At 37.9% G+C, this 22,889-nt stretch overlaps 2 protein-coding genes across 3 annotated transcripts in view; both read left to right on the top strand.

Moving 5' to 3' along the window:
- The window catches only part of SHC3 (SHC adaptor protein 3), a 174,504-nt gene that overhangs the window by 99,713 nt on the left and 51,902 nt on the right, over positions 1 to 22,889 (top strand). Inside the window, exons 9-10 of the mRNA XM_037134042.2 lie at positions 4,910 to 5,060; positions 6,023 to 6,110. Of these exons, the coding sequence (XP_036989937.2) occupies positions 4,910 to 5,060; positions 6,023 to 6,110 (239 nt within the window). The remainder of the gene's footprint in view (positions 1 to 4,909; positions 5,061 to 6,022; positions 6,111 to 22,889) is intronic.
- On the top strand, positions 10,994 to 11,945 carry LOC119040949 (akirin-1-like). 2 transcript variants are annotated; one of them, XM_037134060.2, is made up of 2 exons: positions 10,994 to 11,351; positions 11,487 to 11,945. In XM_037134060.2, exons 1-2 carry the CDS (start codon positions 10,994 to 10,996, stop codon positions 11,531 to 11,533), a joined length of 405 nt encoding a protein of 134 aa, XP_036989955.2. In that variant the 3' UTR covers positions 11,534 to 11,945. The 2 variants fall into 2 exon arrangements, with proteins under 2 accessions (XP_036989955.2, XP_036989945.2); XM_037134050.2 differs by having other exon boundaries at positions 10,994 to 11,934.

Raw genomic sequence — 22,889 nt, 5'->3', positions numbered from 1 at the left:
CTGTTCCTGTTGTAGTTGTTTGCTTAGTTTTTGTTTTCATGTTTTTCTTTTTTTTTTAATGTTCATTTGTTGATAGTTGTGAGTTTGTTGTCATTTTACTCTTTATAGTTTTTTATCTTCTTCAATTTATTAGATAACATTATCTAATAGTGTTATCACTTTACCATTTCATACAATAAGGGCTTGGTGATGATGAACTCCTGTAACTTGACCTTATCTGGGAAGCACTTTATATGTCACTCCATTCTGAATGAGAGCTTTGCTGGATAGAGTAATCTTGGATGTAGCTCCTTGCCTTTCATGACTTAGAATGCTTCTTTCCAGACCCATGTTGCTCGCAAGGTTTCTTTGGAGAAATCAGCTGACAGCCTATGGGCACTCCTTTGTAGGTAACTGTCTTCTTTCCTCTTGCTGCTTTTAAGATTCTCTATTTATCTTTAATCTTGAGTAACTTAATGATGATGTGGCTTGGCGTGTTCTTCTTTGGGTCCAACTTATTTGGGACTCTCTGAGCTCCTTGGACTTTCTGGAAGTCTATTTTTTTTCCAGATTGGGGAAATTTTTCTTTATTATTTGTTCAAATAAGTTTTCAAATTTTTGCTCTTGTTCTTCTCCTTCTGGCACTCATATAATTTGGATATTGGAACATTTAAAATTGTCCCAGATGTTCTTAAGCTTCTCTTCATTTTTTTGAATACTTGTTTCTTCATTCTGTTCTGGTTGGATGATTATTTCTTTCTTTTGTTCCAAACCATTGTTTTGGGTCCTGGTTTCCTTCCTGTCACTTTTGGTTCCCTAAGTATCTTGCTTTGTTTCACTTTGGGTATCTTTCATTTGCTCTTTCATTTTGTGACCAAGCTCAATCAGTTCTTTGAGCATTTTGATTACCAGGGCTTTGAACTCTCTATCAGATGAGTTAGCTATCTCCTCATCACTTAGCTCTTTCTGGAGTTTTGCTCTATTCTTTCTTCTGGGCCATATTTCTTTGTCTCGTGTACCTGCTAAGTTGTAAGGGGGTGGTGTCTTAGATATTCACTAGGGCAGGGTAACCCTGCTTGCTGTGCTGTGGTGCTATCTGTGGTGGAGGGGCCAGAAAAGAAACAGTGCTGCTTGTCTGTAGCCCGCTTTCCAACAAGCCCTTGTGTGAGGTTGAAAGTTATTCCCACTGAGGCAACCCTTGTGTAGTCCAAAGTCAGCTCTGAGTCTCAGTTTCCCATTCAGCAAGCCCTGCCCACATGGTCAGGTACATTGCCACAGGTTCTCTCCGTCGTCCTGCCTTACTGGTCTAGTTAGTCTGGTTGACTGTTTCTTGGTTGTAAGAGTTCTATGCAGTGTGATTTTCTAGTACTTCTTGTTGTTCATTGATTTTAGATTGGTTTCTATACTCCTTTTGGTTGTGGGAGGAAGCAAAGGGTGTCTTCCTATGCCTCCATCTTGGCTGGAACTCTACTCTTTGCTGTTGTTGATGGTTTCTACATCCTTTTTCATGTTGGTTTAATTCACATTACATTTCTTGTTGCTTCTTTGTAGTTTTTGGTAATTCTTACTGAGCTCACTGTGCTTCCTTATAACCATTGTTTTGAACTCAACATCTGATAGTTGACTTGCCTCTATTTCTGAGGATTCCTCCTTTCTTTTTGTTCAGGCATTGGTTCTTTGTCTTCCCATTATTTGTGAGACTCTTTTTATTTGGCTCTGCTTCTTAAATTGATTTGTTTTGACTCCCTGAGTTTGTGGTATGAACTTCTATGATAGGAGATTTGTGAGATTCGGTGGTGAGATTCAGTGAGATTCACCTTGATCTCCTGATCTTGATGTTCTTGGGATGCCCTTTATGCAGTTTATGTTGGCTCTTTGGGTGTAATTGGGTTTTAATTGTAGTTGGTTTGTTATTTGTTGGGTCCTTCCCTTCAGCTGGGTGACTGAGGGTCACTCTGATCACCATGTCTTGTATTGCAAAAAGCATTTTAAAAAGTAACGTGGGGTATAGTGATCATTCAATACTCTGTCCTTGACTGAATGTTCATAATAGAAGCCTACTACCCTGATATGTTCACTGTTAATAAAGCTTTATTATATTTCTTATAAATTTACTTTGCATGTTTGCTTTCCAACTTCTACAGCTACATTTTTTGTCTTAGTAATGAAGTTAGTTCTGCCTTTGTCTTAATTATTATGAAGATTTTTGTCACCTTTCTGAAGTCTTCATCTTTCTTGAAAGAGACTTAAAAATTTTTTCCCTCTTCCACTGGTTAAGTTCTTTTAAGGCTTTCATTTTGTTGGTTCCTTTGAAGACCCCACTTTTTCCTCATTGGCAGAAGCTACCACAAGCTCAGTGAGCTGTGTGCAAAAATAGTTAGTTAGAAAGTGACAGAGACCCAGATGGCCCTTGCAAGAAAATGAGTGAAAAAATTTAAATTGTATATAAAATGAGATATAGTCTTTACAAAGAATATATCAGTATATATGCATTACTAGAAAAAACTCAAATTTTTTAAATGGAATGAAAAAGAATATAAACTATTTATATAAATTTTAAAATACACAAGCAATTGTATATACAATTTATAGATAAATGCATGGATATAAAAACATGCTGGAATATTATATACCAACTCTAGTATATCCAAGGATGAGTTGAGGGTAGAGTGGGCTTTAACTTTATTTGTCAAGTACTATTTCCTCCCTAATATTTTATTATGAAAAGGTACCAATATACAAAATTATTTTAACAGTAAACACCTTTATACCCATCATCTAGATTCTACCATTAACATTTTACTGTTAATTTCACATCTATCCATCTGAAGCTTGATAAATTTTACTTCTTTTTATGAAAGGAAGCAAATATAGAAAATGTTCACACCATTTAATCTCAGTGGTAGATGCACAGATATATTTTATATCAATTATTATGAGTTTCTGTACTTTTGAAATTTTATATAAAGTCAAATAAGTGATACTAAAATAATATATACAAAAGTGAGTGGCTGGAGTTAGCTGAATCACCAAGCTTTTTTGGGAATATACTTAAGGCCTGAAGTCCTGTATATATTTCTATATAATAAAGTTTGAAGAGATTTGTGGAAATTTAATTTTGCACCTTTGTTCTCCATTTCTTCATGTTAATATCTATTACCATCTAGTGTTCTTTCATTCCAGTGTAAAGTACTTTCCTTAATATTAATTTCAGGAAAGATTTGCTAGTGATAATTTTTTTCAGTTTTTATTTATCTGGAAATGTCCTATTTCTGTTTCATTTTGGAAGGATAGTTTTACTGGATAGAAAGTTCTTGGTATACAATCTTCTTTCAGTACTTGAATATGCCATACCACTACTTTCTGACCTTCATTGTGTGTGATAAGAAGTCAGCTGTTAATATTATCAAGGATCCTTTGTTTAAAATCTGAGTTTCCTCAGGGACAGTTTCTATTCATTGATTATTTTTCTTGTGTTTTTTTTGCATGTCTCATAATTTAATTTTTTTTTGTAGAAACTAGGGATTTTAAATAATACAATGTGGCATTCTGGAAATCAAATTTCTCTCTTCTTCAGGATTTATTGTTGTTGCTGGGTTTCGTGATTGTTTGCTTTAATGACTTTTCTAAACTAAATTCATAAAGTCTATATTCTTTGTCAAATATGGCCACTAAATCTGCTCACTTTAATTTTTAGATAGCTAATCACTAGAAAGAGATTTCCTTAAATTCCTGGAACTAGTCTTTGCTGAGGGGCTCTGTTTTTGTGTGGGGAATCTCTTTAACATGCAGCCAGGTACTTAGTAATTCTGACTTAGCTTTCACTTCCTACTTGTGCATAGCTTCAGGCTAAGCCAGTATTTCAAACTAGGGCCTTTTTACATCTTTTTGAGCAGGGGATTAATCCTTAACAATGAACAGAGCCCTATGAATACAAGTAGCCTTCTAGATTCTTCGAAATATGTTGCAGTTTATGTAAATTCCTATGAACATCCCATTTCTTAGCTTTTCCTTTTAAGCTTTTGATTGGCCTACTCTTTGCCCCCAATGTTATTACTGCCCCGGGAAACCATGTTGTTAAACAATTGCCTCTAATTGTTTTTGACAAATGACTCAATGGAGGAGGCATTTTCCCCTGAATCAGGTCAAATAAAGACAGTCTTAGGAGTTACCACTTCTAAGGAATGACCAGAAGGTTAGTATAATGATTGTTCTCTGGGAATGAGGCTGTGAGGGAGACTCAGAGTGGTTTTGCCCTCTCTCATGGCTATCAGGCTACTGGTTTTGACTGTGACTGTGAGCTGTTTGTTTTCAAAACTACCATGGAGATAGAAATAGAGCAAGTTAAAATGCCACAAAGCCACTGTTTATAAAGCTATTTTTTGTTTGCTTAAAAAAATACACTCCCTAGGTTGTTGAAAGCCTCTGATTATTTTCCAGGGTTTTAAGTAGTTGATTCTGATTTTTTTTTACAAGTTCTTACAAAAGAACACGTTTATTGTTCTTTCATGAAAGAAAAAAATTTTCAGAGGTCCTTACTGTGCCATTTTCCCTGATGTCATTAAGTCTTCATATTTTTAGTTGATTTTTGGGTAAATTTCATAATTTACTAAAATGTGTGTCTGTACCTTCAGGATCTGGTTATCTTCATACATAAAATTTTCTCTCTTAAACAAAATGTACTTTTAAAAAGAATTTTTTTCTGTTTCAAATACAACTGGTATTTTCCAAAGGGTAGAACTGTAAATAAAGCAGAGATATTTGTCTAAACCACTTCTGTACTTTTCATGTATGACCAAGGCCTATATGATTGAGGGGGCAATAGGTAAACTTACTTTTCTAGGGTGACAGATATATTAACATTAGATTAATTGATTTTGACCATAAGCTCAATGTTTGGCTAAAGCTTTTGAAAATTCTCTTTTAACAGAATGCAGAGTCTGGATGAGCCATGGACTGAGGAGGAGGGTGATGGCTCAGATCACCCATACTACAACAGCATTCCAAGCAAGACTCCTCCTCCAGGGGGGGTTATTGATTCTCGACTGAAAGCCAGACCCCATGCCCCTGACACAGTCCAGGTAATTGTTATACCTTTTTCTTTGGAAGCTTGATAACTGAACTTTATTCTGTTCATTTTTCTCACCTTTATATTCAGGTTGGTGTTCTGTCCACTTGATAGAATAACTCATAAACTTTTTCCCTATGGTTCTAACAAAGCAGACAAATAAGGGAGGATTTTGTTTTAACATCATGAGGTGTTGGTCAAATGCCTTCAAAGTATATTGTGACTCTTGAGAGAGTAGTCTAAGTATTAGTTCTCCATCCTAGGACAAATTGCATTATACTGCAATCCTAATGAGGAGAAGATAGAGTTTAAGACTTTTTAAAAAGCCTAGATACTTTGGTTTCTCTGAGCAGATAGTGGACATAGACCTTTAAAATGGTCAGAATTTTATGAGTTTTTTTAGGTTAGCCATTTTCCCTCCAACTCAAAATTCGAGTAAGGCAATTCTAGTAAGGCAATTGTTTTCTAGGGTTATGTCATCTCTACTTTGTAATAGAGAGTTTAATGTCACTTACTTTATGTGAATAATTACACTAATAATACTGTCAAAATGATATTGAAATGAAGTCAGTAGCTCTGACACTGAGAGGGAATAGACTGGGTGGATTTGCTCAGGTGTGTTGGATTGGCAGTGTGTTCTAATACATAGACGCTCTAACTGAAATTTATTTTAGGGCAAGTTGAGTGATGCAGCTGTGGACAGAAGAGCTCAATTCATGTTCACATTTGGGGGAATTGTTGGAAATAATGAAAATAAGGGTGGGGATGAACAATTTCATTGAGATATAATCTCTTACTTATGCCCATACAAACTTATTTCTTAAATCTCAATGCCAACTGTGAGGCATGGAGGGAGAACTGAATGTAATCAGGGATGCAATCACTTAACCACTGATTGATGTCCCTTCTACTATACTATAGCTTTTGGAAATGGGGAAACAAGAAGAGCGTAATTTTTTCTCTTTGTATCCATAGTTTTCAGGAAAAGAGCAAACTTATTACCAGGGAAGACACTTAGGAGACCCATTTGGTGAAGACTGGCAGCAAACACCTGTCAGGCAAGGTGAGAGGCAAGGTAACAAGGGCAAGAAACAAAAAAAATATGAAAGTCATGTGTTGTTTTCCAGTCCCCCTTGCCCCTCCTCCATTCTTTAGAGATCACTGATTTGCTTTATATCCTTATATAGATTAGTTCACATTTTCTAGAATTTTATATACATATAATTATATGTGATACATTCTTTTTTATTTGACTTCCTTTCACTTAGCAAAATTATTTTTAGATTCACTCCATTGCTGTATGTATCAATAGATTTTTTCTTTTTATTAATGACTAGTATTTCATTGTATGAGTATCTTACACCATGTTTACATATTGATTGATATTTATTTTCAATTTGTGGGCAAAGGGAAAGTTTATTTCCACCCTATAAATAAGTTGGTTTGAACATTCATGTTATAAAAATACCCAAACAAAAGTAATGTCTCCCCAGTGTAGTTCACCTAATGAGAAATTAACAGAAAAGCCCACTGGAAAATCTAGTGAGGATAGGATAACAGATTCTTGACAAGCTCATAGAAATATATAAAGTAAAGGAAACTTCTGGCCAAGATGGAGACATAGATAGATACACTTTGCCTCTTGCACAACCAAAAGGTCAACAGTAAATTAAAAAAAAAAAAGAAAAAACAGAACTGCCAGAAAATTGAACTGTGTGGAAGTCTGACAACCAAGGAGTTAAAGAAGAAACATTTCTCCAGACCAGTAGGAGGGGTGGACATGGGCAGTTAAGATGGAGAGGACTTGAGGCAAGGCAGCAGCTGGAGGACTGGGCAAGGAGGTGGCTGGCAGAGCGGGCAGTCCCACATCTGCATGTGCATAAACCAGGAGGAACAACTGGGGAGTGAGACAGACCATGCAACCCAGTGTTTCAGCCCCAGGAAATAAAGCCTCAAATCTTCTGACTGAAAACAACATTGGGGATTGGGGTGGAAGGAGAAACTCCTAGCCTTACAGGACAGTTCATTGGAGAGACCCACAGGGTCCTAGAACATGCACAAACCACCCACCCAGGAATTAGTACCAAAAGGGTCTAATTTGCTTGTGGGTAGTGGAGGAAGTGACTGAAAGATGGCTGAGAACTGAACAAGTGGCACTGTCCTCTCTCAAGCCCCTTTCCTACATACAGTGCCACAACACAGCAAAGTGGATTGCCCACCCTGGTGAATACTTAAAGCTCTGCCCCTTACTAAGTAACAGGTGTGCTGAGACAAAAAATATGGCCCAAATGAAAGAACAAATCAAAACTCCAGAAACAATACAATTAAGTGATTAAGAGATAGCCAACCTATCAGATGCAGAGTTCAAAACACTGGTTATCAGGATGCTCACAGAAATGGTTGAGTACAGTCATAAAATAGAGAAAAAAGTGAAAGCTATGCAAAAGGAAATAAAGAAAAATCTACAGGGAACCAACAGTGAAGGGAAGGAAACTGGGACCAAAACCAACGATTTGGAGCAGAAAGAAGAAATAAACATTCAACCAGAATGAAGAAACAAGAATTCAAAAAAATGAGGAGAGGCTTAGGAACCTCCAGGACAACTTGAAACATTCCAACATTTGAATTTTAGGGGTGCTAGAAAGAGAAGAAAAACAGCAAGAAATGGAAAACTTATTTGAACAATTAATGAAGAACTTCTCTAATCTGGGAAAGGAAATAGACTTCCAGGAAGTCCAGGAAGCTCAGAGAGTCCTAAAGAAGTTGGATCCAAGGAAAAACATACCAAGGCACATCATAATTACATTACCCAAGATTAAACATAAGGAGAGAATCTTAAAAGCAGCAAGAGAAAAGGAGACAGTTATCTATGAAGGGAGTTCCCATTAGACTGTCTACTGATTTTCTCCAAAGAAACTTTGCAGGCAACAAGGGCCTGGGAAGAAGTATTTGAAGTCATGAAAAGCAAGGACCTAATTCCAATATTACTCTGTTCAGTAAAGCTCTCATTTAGAATGGAAGTGCAGATAAAGTGCTTCTCAGATAAGGTCAAGTTGAAGGAGTTCATCATCACCAAGCCCTTACTATATGAAATGTAAAGGGACTTATCTAAGAAAAGAAGATCAGAAATATGAATAGTAAAATGAGACCAGATTCACAACTATCAACAACCAAACCTATAAAAACCAAAACCAAAAATGAACTAAGAAAAGAACTAGAATAGGAACAGATTCACAGAAATAGAGATTGCATGGAGGTTATCAGTGGGGAGAGGGAGGGAGGAGTTGGAGAAAAATGTATAGGGAAAAAGAAGCATAAGTCGTAGGTACAAAATAGACAGGGTTAAGAATAATAGTGTGGGAAATGGAGAAGCCAAAGAACTTATATGTATCACCCATGGACATGAACTAAGGTAGGGAAGTGCTGGTGGGAAGAAAGGTACTGAGCAGAAGGGAATAAAAGGGAGAAAAAATGGGACAACTGTAATAGCATAATCAATAAAATATATTAAAAATAAATAATTAATAAATTTTATGTAAAAAACAATATATAAAATCATGAAATCATCACATCGTATACCTTAAACTTACATGTTATATGTAAGTCAACATATGTACATGCATTTTATTAATGTCTCAATAAAGCTGGAGAAAGAAAAAAAGAAGTGTACAAAGCAAGGGCTATGAGGATGCCATACATCAGCCGATGCCTCCCCTGGCACCAGGACAAGTTCATGTCTTTCAGCAGTTACTGTTCTCAAGTACCCTGAAGACTCTCTTCCTGGCAGGAGGCCTGAGGAACTTACCTCTCCAATGGCACCTCTACCATTTCAACTGGGAGTTGGTTGGGAGACTATGAAGTATATTTCAGGCTGTCCCTAAGCTCTCCAGCAGAGCTTAGCTCCAGTGGTTCCTCATCAGACCCAGTAGTAGCTTTCCCTTCCTGGTGTCCCTCCATAACCCCCTCTCTAGTGTCAATGTCAGGATAACCAGAGTGACACCTACCATAAGCAGAGATGGCATCAGGGGTACATCCCTCATGGGCTCTGAGTACCTTTAGAGGACATGTCCACATCTTATCAAGTCAATGAGTATGTACCTACACCCACATTAATAATCATTCAGACGTGACTAGTAACTAACTGTTAATATATGTCTTGATTCTATAGACAGTTCTTTTTTGGTATGATGTATTTTATTATTTTTATTGTTTATTCTTATTGTTCAAGTACAGTTGTCTCCATTTTCACCCCCCCAACCCCAGCCATCTCCACCTCCCAGCCTTGAATCTACCCCCTTTGGCTTTGTCCATGTGTTCTCCACACATGTTCTTTGATGGCCTTTCCTATATTATCCCCTGTTATCCCTTTGTCCCCTCCTCTCTGATTACTGTCAGTCTGTTCTCCATTTCAGTGTCTCTGGTTGTATTTTGCTTGCTTGTTTGTTTTGTTGATTAGGTTCCACTTATAGGTCAGATCATATGATATTTGTCTTTCACTGCCTGGCTTATTTCACTTAGCCTAATGCTTTCCAGTTCTATCCATGCTGTTGCAAAGGGTAGGAGTCCCTTCTTTCTTTCTGCTGTGCAGTATTACATTGTGTAAATGTACCACAGTTTTTTAATCCACTCATTTACTGATGAGCACTTAGGTTGCTTCCAGCACTTGGCTATTATAAATTGTGCTGCTACGAATACTGGGTTGTATAGGTTCTTTTGAGTTAAACATAAGTCATGACACCATAAATGTCCTAGAGGAGAATATAAGCATGAAAATCTCAGACACTCCACTCAGCAATTATTTTACTGATATGTCCCTTAGACCAAGGGACATAAAGGAAAGAATAACCAAATGGGATATTGTCAAAATATAAAGCTTCTGCATGCCTAAAGAAAACAACATTGAAATGAAGAGAACCAATCATATGGGAAAACGTATTTGCAAATGATACCTCAGATAAGGGTTTGTTCTCCAAGATATGTAAGGAACTCACATGACTCCGCTACAGGAAGACGAACAACCTGATTAAAAAATGGGCAAGACAAATACCATATAATCTTACTTATAAGTGGAACCTAATCAGTAAAACAAAAGAGCAAGCAAAATATAACCAGATACCTTAAAACCATGAACAAACTGACCGTAACCAGAGGGCAGGTGGGAGGAGATATTTGGGGGATTAGAGGAAAGGGTTGTCAAGGAACATGTGTAAAGGACACATGGACAAAGCCAAAGGTGGGTAGGATTGAGGGTGGGAGGTAAGGATGGCTGGGGTGGGGGAGGGGAAGTGGTGGGGGGAAAATGGAGACAACTGTACTTGAACAACAATAAAAAATAAAAATAAAAATGATGTGCAAAGAGCTTGAATAGACACTTTGCCAAGGAGGACATACAGAAATCCCAGAGACCTATGAAAGGATGCTCAGCATCACTAGCCCTTGGATAGAAGCAAATTAAAACCACAATGAGATACCACTTCATGCCTATGAGAATGGCTATCATAAACAAATCAACAAACAAATGTTGGAGAAATTGTGGAGAAAATGGAACCCTAGTGCACTGTTTGTAGGAATGCAGACTGTGGAAAACAGCATGGAATTTCCTTAAAATACAAAAAATGAAACTGCCTTTTGACTCAGCAAAACCACTGTTGGTATTATGACCTAATAATCTATAGGCAGTTCCAAGCACACACATGTGTATATATGTGTGTATTTTGCATATATTCAAGGTTAAAAAAAAAAGTTTAACCTTTTCCCTCCTCAAACACTTCTGTAACTCCTTCAATGGCTCTAGGGGTCTGGCCACTAACTCTATAGGATCTGAAGAAATTGAATTAAGATCCAATTTATGGGCCTTGAGAGCTCTGGTGAGGAGCTGGAGGCTGGACGGCAGTTTCCACCGTGTCCGTTCCTGGTCCCTGGCCGTCGAGGGCATGGCGTGTGGGCATGGCGTGTGGGGCGACGTTGAAGCGGCCCATGGAGTTCCAGGTGGCGCTGCTGAGCCCGGGTTCCCCAAAGCGGCGGCGCTGCGCCCCTCTGCCCCGCCCCACTCCGGGCCTCAGGCCCCTGGACATCGAGCAGACGCGGCTTCAGATGCAGACCCCACCGCCGACCCTGCAGCAGCCGGTACCACCTGGCAGTGAGCAGCGCTTTCCAACTCCGGAGCAAATTTTTCAGAACATAAAACAAGAATATAGTCGTTATCAGAGGTGGAGACATTTAGAAGTTGTTCTTAATCAAAATGAAGCTTGTACTTCAGAAAGTCAGCCTCGCTCCTCAGCACTCACAGCACCTAGTTCTCCAGGTTCCTCCTGGATGAAGAAGGACCAGCCCACCTTTACTCTCCGACAAGTTGGAATAATATGTGAACATCTCTTAAAAGACTATGAAGATAAAATTCGGGAGGAGTATGAGCAAATCCTCAATACCAAACTAGCAGAACAATATGAATCTTTTGTGGAATTCACACATGATCAGATTATATGACGATATGGGACAAGACCCACAAGCTACGTGTCCTGAAGCTTTCTTGCATATCTGGGTACCAGGTTTGACCTCAAGAGATGGCTGCTGTGCACTTTTTGCAACTGGTTTGATATCACATTTCAGCTCCAACTTTGCATCCTCAGAACACTTAAAAAGTTTCTGCAGGTCCATTTTATACAACTTAAAAGACCTTAAAACTTTCTGGTTGCCAAAAGCATATATTTATTTTCTGCTCATCCAATAAACAGCTGTGCCCTACAGTGACAGATTTTTCAAACAAAATACCTGAAGCAGCAGTTTAGCAAAATATGCCGTCAGTGGCACTCAACAAATGGAGTTTCCCCAAGCACAGTTCTGTAAGAAGCGTGTGTATGAGAGTGTGTGTATATGTGTGTATGTTTATTTTAAGTTATTTTTTTGTATTGTGCAAATTACTTTGATCTTGGAGATTCTGGCTGTGAATTTGATGCAGGACAATTATGGTTTAAAAACATTTGCTTGGTCTATAGAAGATCATTAATGTTTTGTAACCATATAAGTTGTAACAGTGGGTTGTTTTATGTGTAGGTATTACTGTTAAATACAGGGACTGTTTCCAGGCACAGAATATGAATCATTCATTAGGCTGGACATTAGATGTAATTATGATGACATAGCAAAGGTCTGTGGCCCTAGGTCAATAAATACACAGTGAGGAATTAAAATGAACTGAAGACAGGCCGTTTGATACATGGACTTGCCTAGCCATGTCAGATACTTTGACTCCAAGCCTTAAAATACCCATGTGGAGTCTGTGCTCACCTCATTTACCCGAAGAGCTCCCTGGACACTGAACCTCTGGAAATAAGTCTCTCCTGGAGCAGCAGGAGCATCATTAGGGTTTGCGTGGGAGCATAGAACAGGTGAGCTCAGGGCTGGGCCAGCCCTGTCGGCACTGCTACTTGGGAAGAGCCACTTCACCTTTGTGTCAATTATTACCAATAGATTTGGATCCTTTGGTCAGGTTCTCCCGAATTCTTTTAAGAGGTGTCCATGTTCAATTGCTTGAGCTTTGTTTTGGCAACCCCTTGCCTGAAGTTGCTTACAGACTGTTCTTCACCTTGATTCCAAGGCTGAGGAACAGAAAGTAGCCTCTGTTTTGAGGAGGCGGAAATTAAGTATACATTTATTTTTTACTGTGACTTGTTCAGGACCACATTTTACAAAATGCCTTGTTTCATTTATTATTGTTTTTGGAAAGAAAAGTTCTATTAAAATTGTTTTAGTTTGAATATAGAATAGTTTTTTTAATTACAGCTTATTTTGAAAAGTTCTGAGTGTAATTCAAATGTATGCCAATACAAGTAAGGTAATATTCAGAGACAGTTCTGATCAGATGGCTTAGAGAAATTTCTGGAGTATTCACATTGGAAGTTTCCGTATCAATGAATGTCTTTGACTTAAATCTAACCAAAAACTGCAATGCTATTCTTTGTACATTTTCATTATATAGTGTTAACAAGCTTAGTTGCAAATGAATAAAATACTTAAGCTATTTGTTTAAAAAAGATCCAATTTATGATTCTATATATGTAAATTTAGCCATTTTTTGATGTAATGTTAAAGCTTTTCCCTTATTATAGCCATTTGGGCTGTGAGTAAATGACAATAAAAATTTTTAAATTATGTTTTTAGTTATAGTTTACATTCAGTATTATTTTACATTAGTTTCAGGTATACTGAATAGTGGTTAGACAGTTATACAATTTACAAAGTGATCCCTTTGATACAAGCACTTCATCTCCCTTCCATTCTAAACGATAGCTTTGCTGGATAGGGTAATCTTGGATATAAGTCCTTGCATTTCATGACTTTGATACAAAGTTAATACAGTTTTATTATGTGGTGTACTTCATATCCTTTTGACTATTTTTGTACCAATTTGTTCTTCTTAATCCATTTGCCTCTTTCAACCAAGCCCCCCAATTCCCATCTCCTGTGGTAAACAAACTTTTTAATCCACTCATCTACTGATGGGCACTTGAGTTGTATCTTGGCTTTATATTGTACATATCTTGGCTAATATAAATTACACTGCAATGAACGCAGGGGTATATGTATATTTTTGAACTAGTGTTTTGGATTTCTTTTGATAAATACCCAGAAATGGAATTAGTGGGACATAGAATAGATTTGTTTTTGATTTTTGAAGAATCTCTGCACTGTTTTCTCTAGTGGCTGAACTAATTTGCAATCCCACCAACAGTGCATGAAGGTTCCCTTTTCTCCATATTCTCATCAACACTTATTTCTCAATTTATTGATGATAGTTGTTCTGACAGGTATGAGGCAATATTTTATTGTGATTTTATTTTTAAAGTATATTTTATTGATTATGCTATTACAGTTGTTCAATTCTTTTTCCCTTTATTTCCCTATGCCTATACACTCCTTCCCACTAGCGTTCCACCACCCCCGTTAGTTCATGTCCATGGTTCCTATGTATAAGTTCTTTGGCTTCTCCATTTCCCATACTATTCTTAACCTCCCCCTGTCTATTTAGTACCTACAATTTATGCTTCTCATTTCCTGTACCTTTTCCCCCATTTTGACCAATCCCTCTCCTTGCTGATAACCCTCCATGTATCTTCAATTCTGTGATTCTGTTGCTGTTGTAGTTGTTTGCTTAGCTTTTGTTTTTTAGGTTCAGTTGTTGATAGTTGTGACATTGTTGTCATTTTACTGTTCATATTTTTTTATGTTCTTTTTCTTAGATAAGCCCCTTTAACATTTCTTAGAATAAGGGCTTGGTGATGATGAATTTCTTTAACTTGACCTTATCTAGGAAGCACTTTATCTGCCCTTCCATTCTAAATGATGGCTTTGCTAGATACAGTAATATTGGATATAGGTCCTTGCCTTTCATGACTTGGAATACTTTTTTCCAGTCCCTTCCTGACTGCAAGGTTTCTTTTGAGAAATCAGCTGATGGTCTTACAGGAACTACTTTGTAGATAACTGTCTCCTTTCCTCTTGCTGCTTTTAAGATTCCCTTCATATCTTTTGGTGTGAACACTGGCCCACAGTGTCCGTGGCATTATGGATGAGATACAAGACAAATTCACATGGACTACTGAGTCCTGAGGATGACAAGAAATGGCACGGCTACTCTCTCAAGGGGAGAGTGCCCCAGACCCTTGCCTGGACAGGCTTTTACTGGGTTCAATTAACACAGGAATACAGGTAAAAATCATTAATCATCGTCAGGCAGTAAGGATCAAACAATAGATAGCATACAAAGAACTACCAGGGCCTATTCTGAGTCAGAGTTTGTTAGTTAAAGGGCTACAAAACTTTGGGAAACAAACTCATTTCCTTCTTGGACCCTTATTTAATTGAGAGCATTCTTAGCAAAGCAGGTTTCACAGGATTTTAGTATTCTTTCTTAGGCCTGATCACCCTGGGGAACCTGCCCTGTCCAGCAAAAGGCTGCACCACCACCTGTCATTGTTTCAGGCTTAAGTCAGGCAGGGGAAGTAAGGCAGCCAAGAGATTAGGAGACTTCTTGCAGACAGAGTGAGGATTCAGGCTATGTCAAAGCTGAGGGGTGAGGGTCCATCGCCCTCTTTTGCTATACCCCCCAAGTCCTTCCCTGGGGCCTCCCCATGATCATGCCTGTCTTAGGTCTTTCCCCCCTTGAGGAATCTTACCTGTCACTGGCTAACTGATCAAGCATTGGAGCCATTTATGGATGAAGTAAAAGGAGCAAAATCAGTACTCTGGCCAGAGAGATAAGCTTTGTATCCTTAGAGATAAGCTTTGTATCCTTAGTGAAGGTCACTCCCTCAGCCTTAGCCATGGGGGTAGTTATAGCTTCTGACACCAGGCAGGGTGGTTCCCTATAATCTTTGATCTTGGGTAATGTGATTTATGATGTGCCTTGATGTGTGCTTCCTTGGGTCCAAATTTTTTGTGATTCTCTGAGCTTTCTGGACTTCCTGGAAGTCTATTTCCTTTGCCAAATTGAGAAAGTTCTCCTTCATTATTTGTTCAAGTAAATTTTCAGTTTCTTGCTCTTGTTCTTCTCCTTCTGGCACCCCTATGATTTGGATATTGGAACATGTAAAGTTATCCCAGAAATTCCTAAGTCTCTCCTCATTTTTTTTGAATTCTTGACTCTTCATTCTGTTCCAGCTGAATATTTCTTCCTTTTGCTCCAAATCAGTAATTTGAGTCCCAATTTTCTTCTCTTCACTGTTGGTTCTCTATATACTTTTTTTTATTTCACTTTGAATAGCCCTCACTTTTTCCTCTATTTTTTGACTGTACTCAACCATTTCTGTGAGCATCCTGATTACAAGTGTTTTGAACTCTGCATCTGAGAGGTTTGTTATCTCCTCATTGCTTAGTTCTATTTTTTGAGTTTTAATGTGTTCTTTCATTTGGGTCATGTTTCTTTATCTCAGCACTGTTGTTATGCTATAAGGGGCAGAGCACTAGGTAATGCCTGGGCAGGGCAAAGCACATTGCTATATTGTGGTGCTGCATGTGGGGGAGAGGTCAGAGAGAGAGAGCAATGCTCCTTTCAGTCACTTTTCCCACAACACACAAGCAAATTGGGCCCTTCTGGTGTTGATTCCCAGGTGGGTGGTTTGTATACATTCTAAGACCCTGTCATTCTCTCCAAGAAATTCTCCTGTGATACTGGAAGTTTCTCCTGTTGCCGCAACCCCCACAAGTTTTTATAGCCAGAGGTTTTGAGGCTTTTTTTCCCCATACTGGAACCCTGGGTTGCATGATCTGTGTCACTCCCCAGTTGTTCCACTCGGTTTGTTTGTGTGCAAATATGGGACCACCCAGCCCTTCAGCTGTTTCCTTGACACTTGTCTTCTCTGCCCTGGTTGCCTGTCATCCCCTACGTGGACCACGGCTAGTGAAGTCCACAGAATTGTACCTGAGACAAAACAAATTCATATGGTCTGTGGAGGAAAAGGGATGGGTTGCTTCTCTCTCAAGAGGAGAAAAAAGCCTGGCCCTTGCCTTGACGAGCCTTTATTGTTTTTCTGGGCACATTACATGATGGTCCTCATTATCTATGCACAGGTTCACTTTAGGTGGGTACATTGTACAGAAAACAAAGGGAATGATGCTGCTAATCACATCACAGAAGAAGGATATTTGCAAATGCAATGGGAAATGTGGTTGAACTAGTTACACTCCATACTGGGGAGGTTTAGCACAGACTTTGGGAAATTACGATAAGCACTTGTTACCTCAATTCAGGGTGAGAGAGCTTTAGCAAAAGCAGGTCTCAACTCAGCCTAGGTACAATGCAGGCCTGATTCCCCATGGGAGAACATATCCATAGGCATGGATCCTGTACATCTCCAAGTGGGAGCTGGGCCCATGCCGCACAGAACGGTCTCCTATACCTTGCTTCTTACCAGTCTGGATGGATGTTTCTTCTTTTACTCCTTGGTTGTTGGACTTCCATACTGTTTGAATTGCGGCAGTTCTGGTTATTTTTGTTTTTAAATTTGTTGTTGTTCTTTTTTTGGTTGTGCAAGGAGGCAAAATGTATCTACCTATACCTCCGTCTTGGCCAGAAGTCCTTATTGTGGTTTAAATTTCTGATTATTAGTGGTGTTGAACATTTTTTCATACATCTACTGGCCATCTGTATGTCCTCTTTGGAGAAGCATCTACTTAGGTCCTACACCTATGGCTTTAAAGGTGATTTAAAATTTTCTTTTAAAATATTGATTTGAGAGAGAGAGAGAGGAAGGGATAAAGAAAGGAGAGAGAGAGAAAGAGAGAGAGATTGAGAGATCAATTTGTTCTTCCACCTATCCTTGTATTCATTGGTTGATTCTTGTATGTACTGTGACAAGGGATCAAATCCACATTTGGCATATCTGTACGATGCCCTAACCAACTCAGTTACCCAGCCAGTATCCTCTGCCCAGTTTTAATTGGACTGTTTGTGTTTTTCATGTTGAGTGCATGCGTTCTTTATAAATATTGGATATTAACCCCTTATCACATGTATCATTAGCAAATATCTTCTCTTATTCAGTAGGCTATCTTTCATTTTGTTCATAGATTCCTTTGCTGTGCAAAAAGTTGTTCCATTAGTTGTTTTTTCTTTTGTCTCCCATGCCTAAGGAGATATATCATAAAGTATATTAATAAAAGTAATGTCAGAGAGTTTACTGCCTATGTTTTCTTTTAGGAGTTATATGGTTTCAGTCTTACATTTTTATCTTTAATTCATTTTAAGTTTGTTGTTATATATGGTGTTGGAAAGTGGTCTAGTGGTTTAGTTTCATTTTTTTTGCATGTATCTATCCAATTTTCCCAAGACCATTTATTGAATAGTGTCTTTAACCCATTGTAGCTTCTTTCCTTCTTTGTCATACAGTTTTAGTTCATGTAGTTGTGGGTTTATTTCTGAGCTTTCTACTTTGTTTCTTTTATCTATATGCCTATTTTTATGCAAGTGTCACACTGTTTTGATTACTATTGCCTTCTAGTATAGTTTGATATTAGCATGATATCCCTAACTTTGTTGTTCTTTCTCAAGATTGCTGTGGGTTTTGGGGGTCTTTTGTGGTTCCATATACATTTTAGGATTTTTTATTCTACTGTGAAAAATGCCATTGGCATTTTTTTGCCATTGTTATTTTGATAGGGATTGCATTGAATCTATACATTGCTTTGGATAGTATGGACATTGTTAAAATGTTCATTCTTTCTATCCATGAGCATGGTACATGCTTCTGTTTATTTGTATGTTGTTCAAAATTTTTCCTCCAGTGTCTTATAATTTTCAACTGCAGGTTTTTTACTTCTTTGGTTAAAGTTATACGTAGGCATTTCATTTAAAAAATATTTTTATTTATTTATTTTTAGAGAGAGGGGAAGGGAGGGAGAAATAGAGGGAGAAAAACATCAATGTGTGGTTGCATTTTGTGCATCACCCCACCAGGGCTATGGTCCACAGCCCAGGCATGTGCCCTGACCAGGAATTGAACCAGTAACCCTTTGCTTCTCAGCCCCATGCTCAGTCCACTGAGCCACACCAGCCAGAGTCCTAGGCATTTTATTTTTTGATGTAATCATAAGTATGATTGTTTTCTTGTTCTCTCTTTCTGATAGTTCATTATTGGTATATAAAAACGTAGCTGATTTCTGAATATTAATTTTGTATCCTGCTACTTTACTGCATTTAGTTATGAGTTCTAATAGTTTTTCGGTAGAATCTTTAGCGTTCTTTATATGTAGTAACACGTCATTTGAACATAATGAGAGTTTTACTTTCTTCTTTCTAATTTGGTTGCCTTTTATTTTCTCTTCTTGCATGATTTCTTTGGCTAAGACTTATAATACTATGCTGAATAAAAGTGGTGAAAGTAGACAAACCTGTCTTGTTCCTGATCTTAAGGTAGGTATGTTTAGTTTTTCCTTGTTGAGTATGATGTTAGCTGTAGGTTTGTCATAAATGGCCTTTATTATATTGAGGTATGTTCCCTCTGTTACCACTTTGCTGAGTGTTTTTGTCATAAATGGATGATGGATTTTGTCAAATGCTTTTTCTACATGTATTGAAATGATCATATGATTTGCATTCCTCATTTTGTTTATGTGGAGTATTACGTAATTGATTGCAAATATTGAACCAAACATTGCATCCCAGGAATAAAGCCCACTTGATCTTATTTTTTGTATTGCTGAATTCAGTTTCCTAATATTTTATTGAAGATTTTTGCATCTATGCTCATTAAGAATATGGCCCATAATTTCTTCTTTTGTAATGTTTTTGTCTGGTTTTAGAATAGGGATAATGATGGTTTCATAAAATGAGCTTGGGATATTTTCCTCCTCTTGAATTTTTCGGAATAGTTTGTAAGATTAGGTGTTAACTCATCTTTGAATGTTTGGTAAAATTCACCTGTGAATTATTGGTGCAGGACTTTTGTTTGTTAGGAGTTTTTTGATTACTGTTTTCATTTTGCTGGTAGTAATCAGTTTGTTCATATTTTCTGTTTCTTCTTGATTTGGTTTTTTAGGAATTGGTCCATTTTTTCTGGATTGTCCAATTTGTTGGCATATAATCATTTTTAATATTTTCTTGTAATCCTTTATATTTTTGTGTTGTTCATTATTGTTTCTCTTATTTTCATTTCTGATTTTATTTATTTGGGTTCTCTCTTTCCTTTTATGAGTCTGGTTAAAGGTTTATCAATCTTGTTTATCTTTTCAAAGAACCAGCTCTTGGTTTCAATAAGCTTTTGTATTGGTTTTTAGACCCTATTTTCTTTATTTCCAATCTGATCTTAATTATTTCACTTCTTCTTAACTCACTTTGAGCTTTGTTTGTTGTTGTTCTTCTAGTTCCTTAGGTGTAAGATTAGATTGTTTATTTGAGATTTTTTTTTTATTTAGGCCTGTATTGGTAGGCCTGTATTTATTTAGGCCTAAGCTTCCCTCTTAGGACTGCCTTTGCTGCATCCCATTGATTTGGTGTCATTGTATTCTCATTTTTATTTGTCTTCAGGTATCTTTTGACTTTCTCCTGATCTCATTGTTAACACTTTCATTGTTTAGTAAAGTGTTATTTAGTCTTTGTGTGCTTGTGTGTTTTTCATTTTTTTTTTTGTTGTTGCACTGATTTCTAATTTCATACCATTGTGGTCAGAGAAGGTGCTTGATAGGATTTCAATCTTCTTAAATTTACTGAGAACTGGTTTGTGGCCTAACATGTGATCTATCCTGGGAAATGTATCACTTTAACTTGAGAAGAATGGGGTGAAGTAATCTAAAAATATTTAAATCCATTTGCTTTAATGAGTCATTTCAGTCTGCTTTTTCTTAATTGATTTTCTGTCTGGAAAACTCATTGATGTCAATGGGGTGTTAAAATCCCTCAGTATGACTGTATTATGGTTGATCTCTTCCTCTATGTCCAAGGATTCGCTGTATGTATTCAGGTGCTTTTGTGTTGGGTGCATAAATGTTTACAAGGGTTATATACTCTTGTTAAATTGATCTCTTTATCACTAAGCAATAAACTTAAAAAATTTCCTCTTTGTGAAAGTGTTTCACATGTTGCTTGCCCCAACTGAAAGATAACCCACTTATGCTGGCCTGGGCAATTGAACATAATATCTGGCAGAATCTACCACGTGGCTCTGTATCAGAATGGGATGGAAATAGCAAGTCAAAGTCATAATTTTGTCAGAGGAATTTTTTACTATGTTTTTGTCTTTGTTCCATAGACATTTAAAATTTCTATATAATATATTTGTACTTAGACATGTAAGGAGACATATTTACTTTATTGAAAAATAAGTTAAGTTTATTTAAAAATGAAGTGTTTTTTTGTATATTAGTTACTCTGGCCAGATCAAGGACAGATTATATAAGAGATTCATCAAGGGAAAAATAAGCTTTGCAAAAGTTATTGAGACTCATTACTCTTCTTAATTTTTTTGAGAAACAAGTTTTTTTCAATTGATTATGCCATTACATTTGTTCTATTCCCCCCTCCATTCCCCTCTACCCTGCACACCCCTCCCCCACCATTCCCCCCCATTTGGTTCATGAACACGTGTCTCAAGTTCTTTAGATTCTGTATTTCACCTACTATTCTTACCCTCCCCCCATCTATTTTCTATCTACTGCCTGTGCTACTTATTTTCTGTACCTTCTCCCCCCCCTCCTTCTCCCACTCCCCTGTTGCTAATCCTCTATGAGATCTTCATTTCTATGGTTCACTCCTGATCTAGCTGTCCTCTTAATTTGCTTTTGTTTTAGGTGTGGTCGTTAATAACTGTGAGTTTGCTGTCCTTTCACTGTTCATCTTTTTTATCTTCTTTTTCTTAGGTAAGTCCCTTTAACATTTCATATAATAAAGGCTTGGTGATGATAAACTCCTTGAATTTGACCTTATCTGAGAAGCACTTTATCTGTCCTTCCATTCTAAATGAAAACTTGGCTGGATAGAGCAATCTTGGTTGTAGGTCTTTGGATTTCATGACTTGGAATACCTCTTTTCAGCCCCTTCTTGCCTGTAAGGTCTCTTTTGAGAAATCCACCGACAGTCTGATGGGAACTCCTTTGTAGGTGACTGTCCCCTTAGCTCTTGCTGCTTCTAGGATTCTCTCCTTCATTTTAATCTTGGCTAATGTAATTATGATGTGCCTTGGTGTATTCCTTCTTGGGTCCAACTTCTTTGGAATTCTCTGAGCTTCCTGGATTTCCTGGAAGTCTATGTCCTTTGCCAGATTGGGGAAATTCTCCTTTATTATTTGTTCAAATAAGGTTTCCACTCATAACTGTTCCTTTTCCCCTTTTGGTATCCCTATAATTTGGATGTTGGAGCATTTAAAGATGTCCTTGAGGTTCGTTCCTAAGCCTCTCCTCATTTTTTTGAATTATTGTTTCTTCATATTTTTCTGTTTGGTCATTTTTTTTCTTCCTTCTGGTCTGCTCCCTTGATTTGAGTCCCAGTTTCTTTTCCATTACTATTGGTTTCCTGTGCATTTCCATTCATTTCAATTAGTTTAGCCTTCATTTGTTCCTCTAATTTGTGACTAAAATCAACCAGTTCTGTGAGCATCCTGATCACCAGTGTTTTGAACCGTGCATCTGGAAGTTTGGCTATTTCTTGGTCGCTTAGATTTATGGGCTCTGGGGCTTTGAGTTCTTCTTGAGCCATGTTTTGGTCTGTTCGTGCCTGTTATGTATGAGGAGTGGAGCCTTAGTTGTTCACCAGGGCAGGGCCACCCAGGTTGCTGGTTTGTGATGCTGTATGTGGGGGCAGGTTCAGAGAGGGAGCAATGGCGGTCCTCTCAGCTTGCCCAGTCTGCCTCACTGCTTGCCCGTTTACCTGAGCGCAAATGTGCGAGCCTGCCGCCCTGCACCTCTGCCGGGGCCTGCGCAATCTGTCTCAATACTAGCCTCTTCACTGGTTTGTCTGCGCGCAAATGCACAACCAACTGCAGCCAGCCAGCCGAACCTCTTCCTTGGGTCTGCTGTAGCTAGCCTGCACCTGGGATCCGCGCCTTAGGCTGCTTGCATGCTGCCCGGGTCGGGGGATCTTTTTTGCCTGACCTGCTCTGCTGCTGGCTTCACCCCTCTCACCGGTTTAGCTGGGTGGTTTGTTGTTTTCGGACTTCGTATTGTTTGATTTTCTGTGTGGTTTGGCTGTGTTTATTGTTGTTAAAACTTTATTATTTTTAGATTTGGTTGTGCGAGGATGCAAAGTGTTTCCACCTATGCCTCCATCTTGGCGGAAGTCCCTCATTACTCTTTTTTTAAAAAGATTTTATTAGTTTACCTTTAAAGAGAGGGTAAGGGAGGGATAAAAAGAGGG

Source organism: Artibeus jamaicensis, unplaced genomic scaffold (assembly GCF_021234435.1).
Source record: "Artibeus jamaicensis isolate MK-2021 breed Jamaican fruit bat unplaced genomic scaffold, CSHL_Jam_final contig_264, whole genome shotgun sequence".
NCBI classification, from domain to species: Eukaryota; Metazoa; Chordata; class Mammalia; order Chiroptera; family Phyllostomidae; genus Artibeus; species Artibeus jamaicensis.
This window is presented reverse-complemented; position numbering and strand designations above follow the sequence as displayed.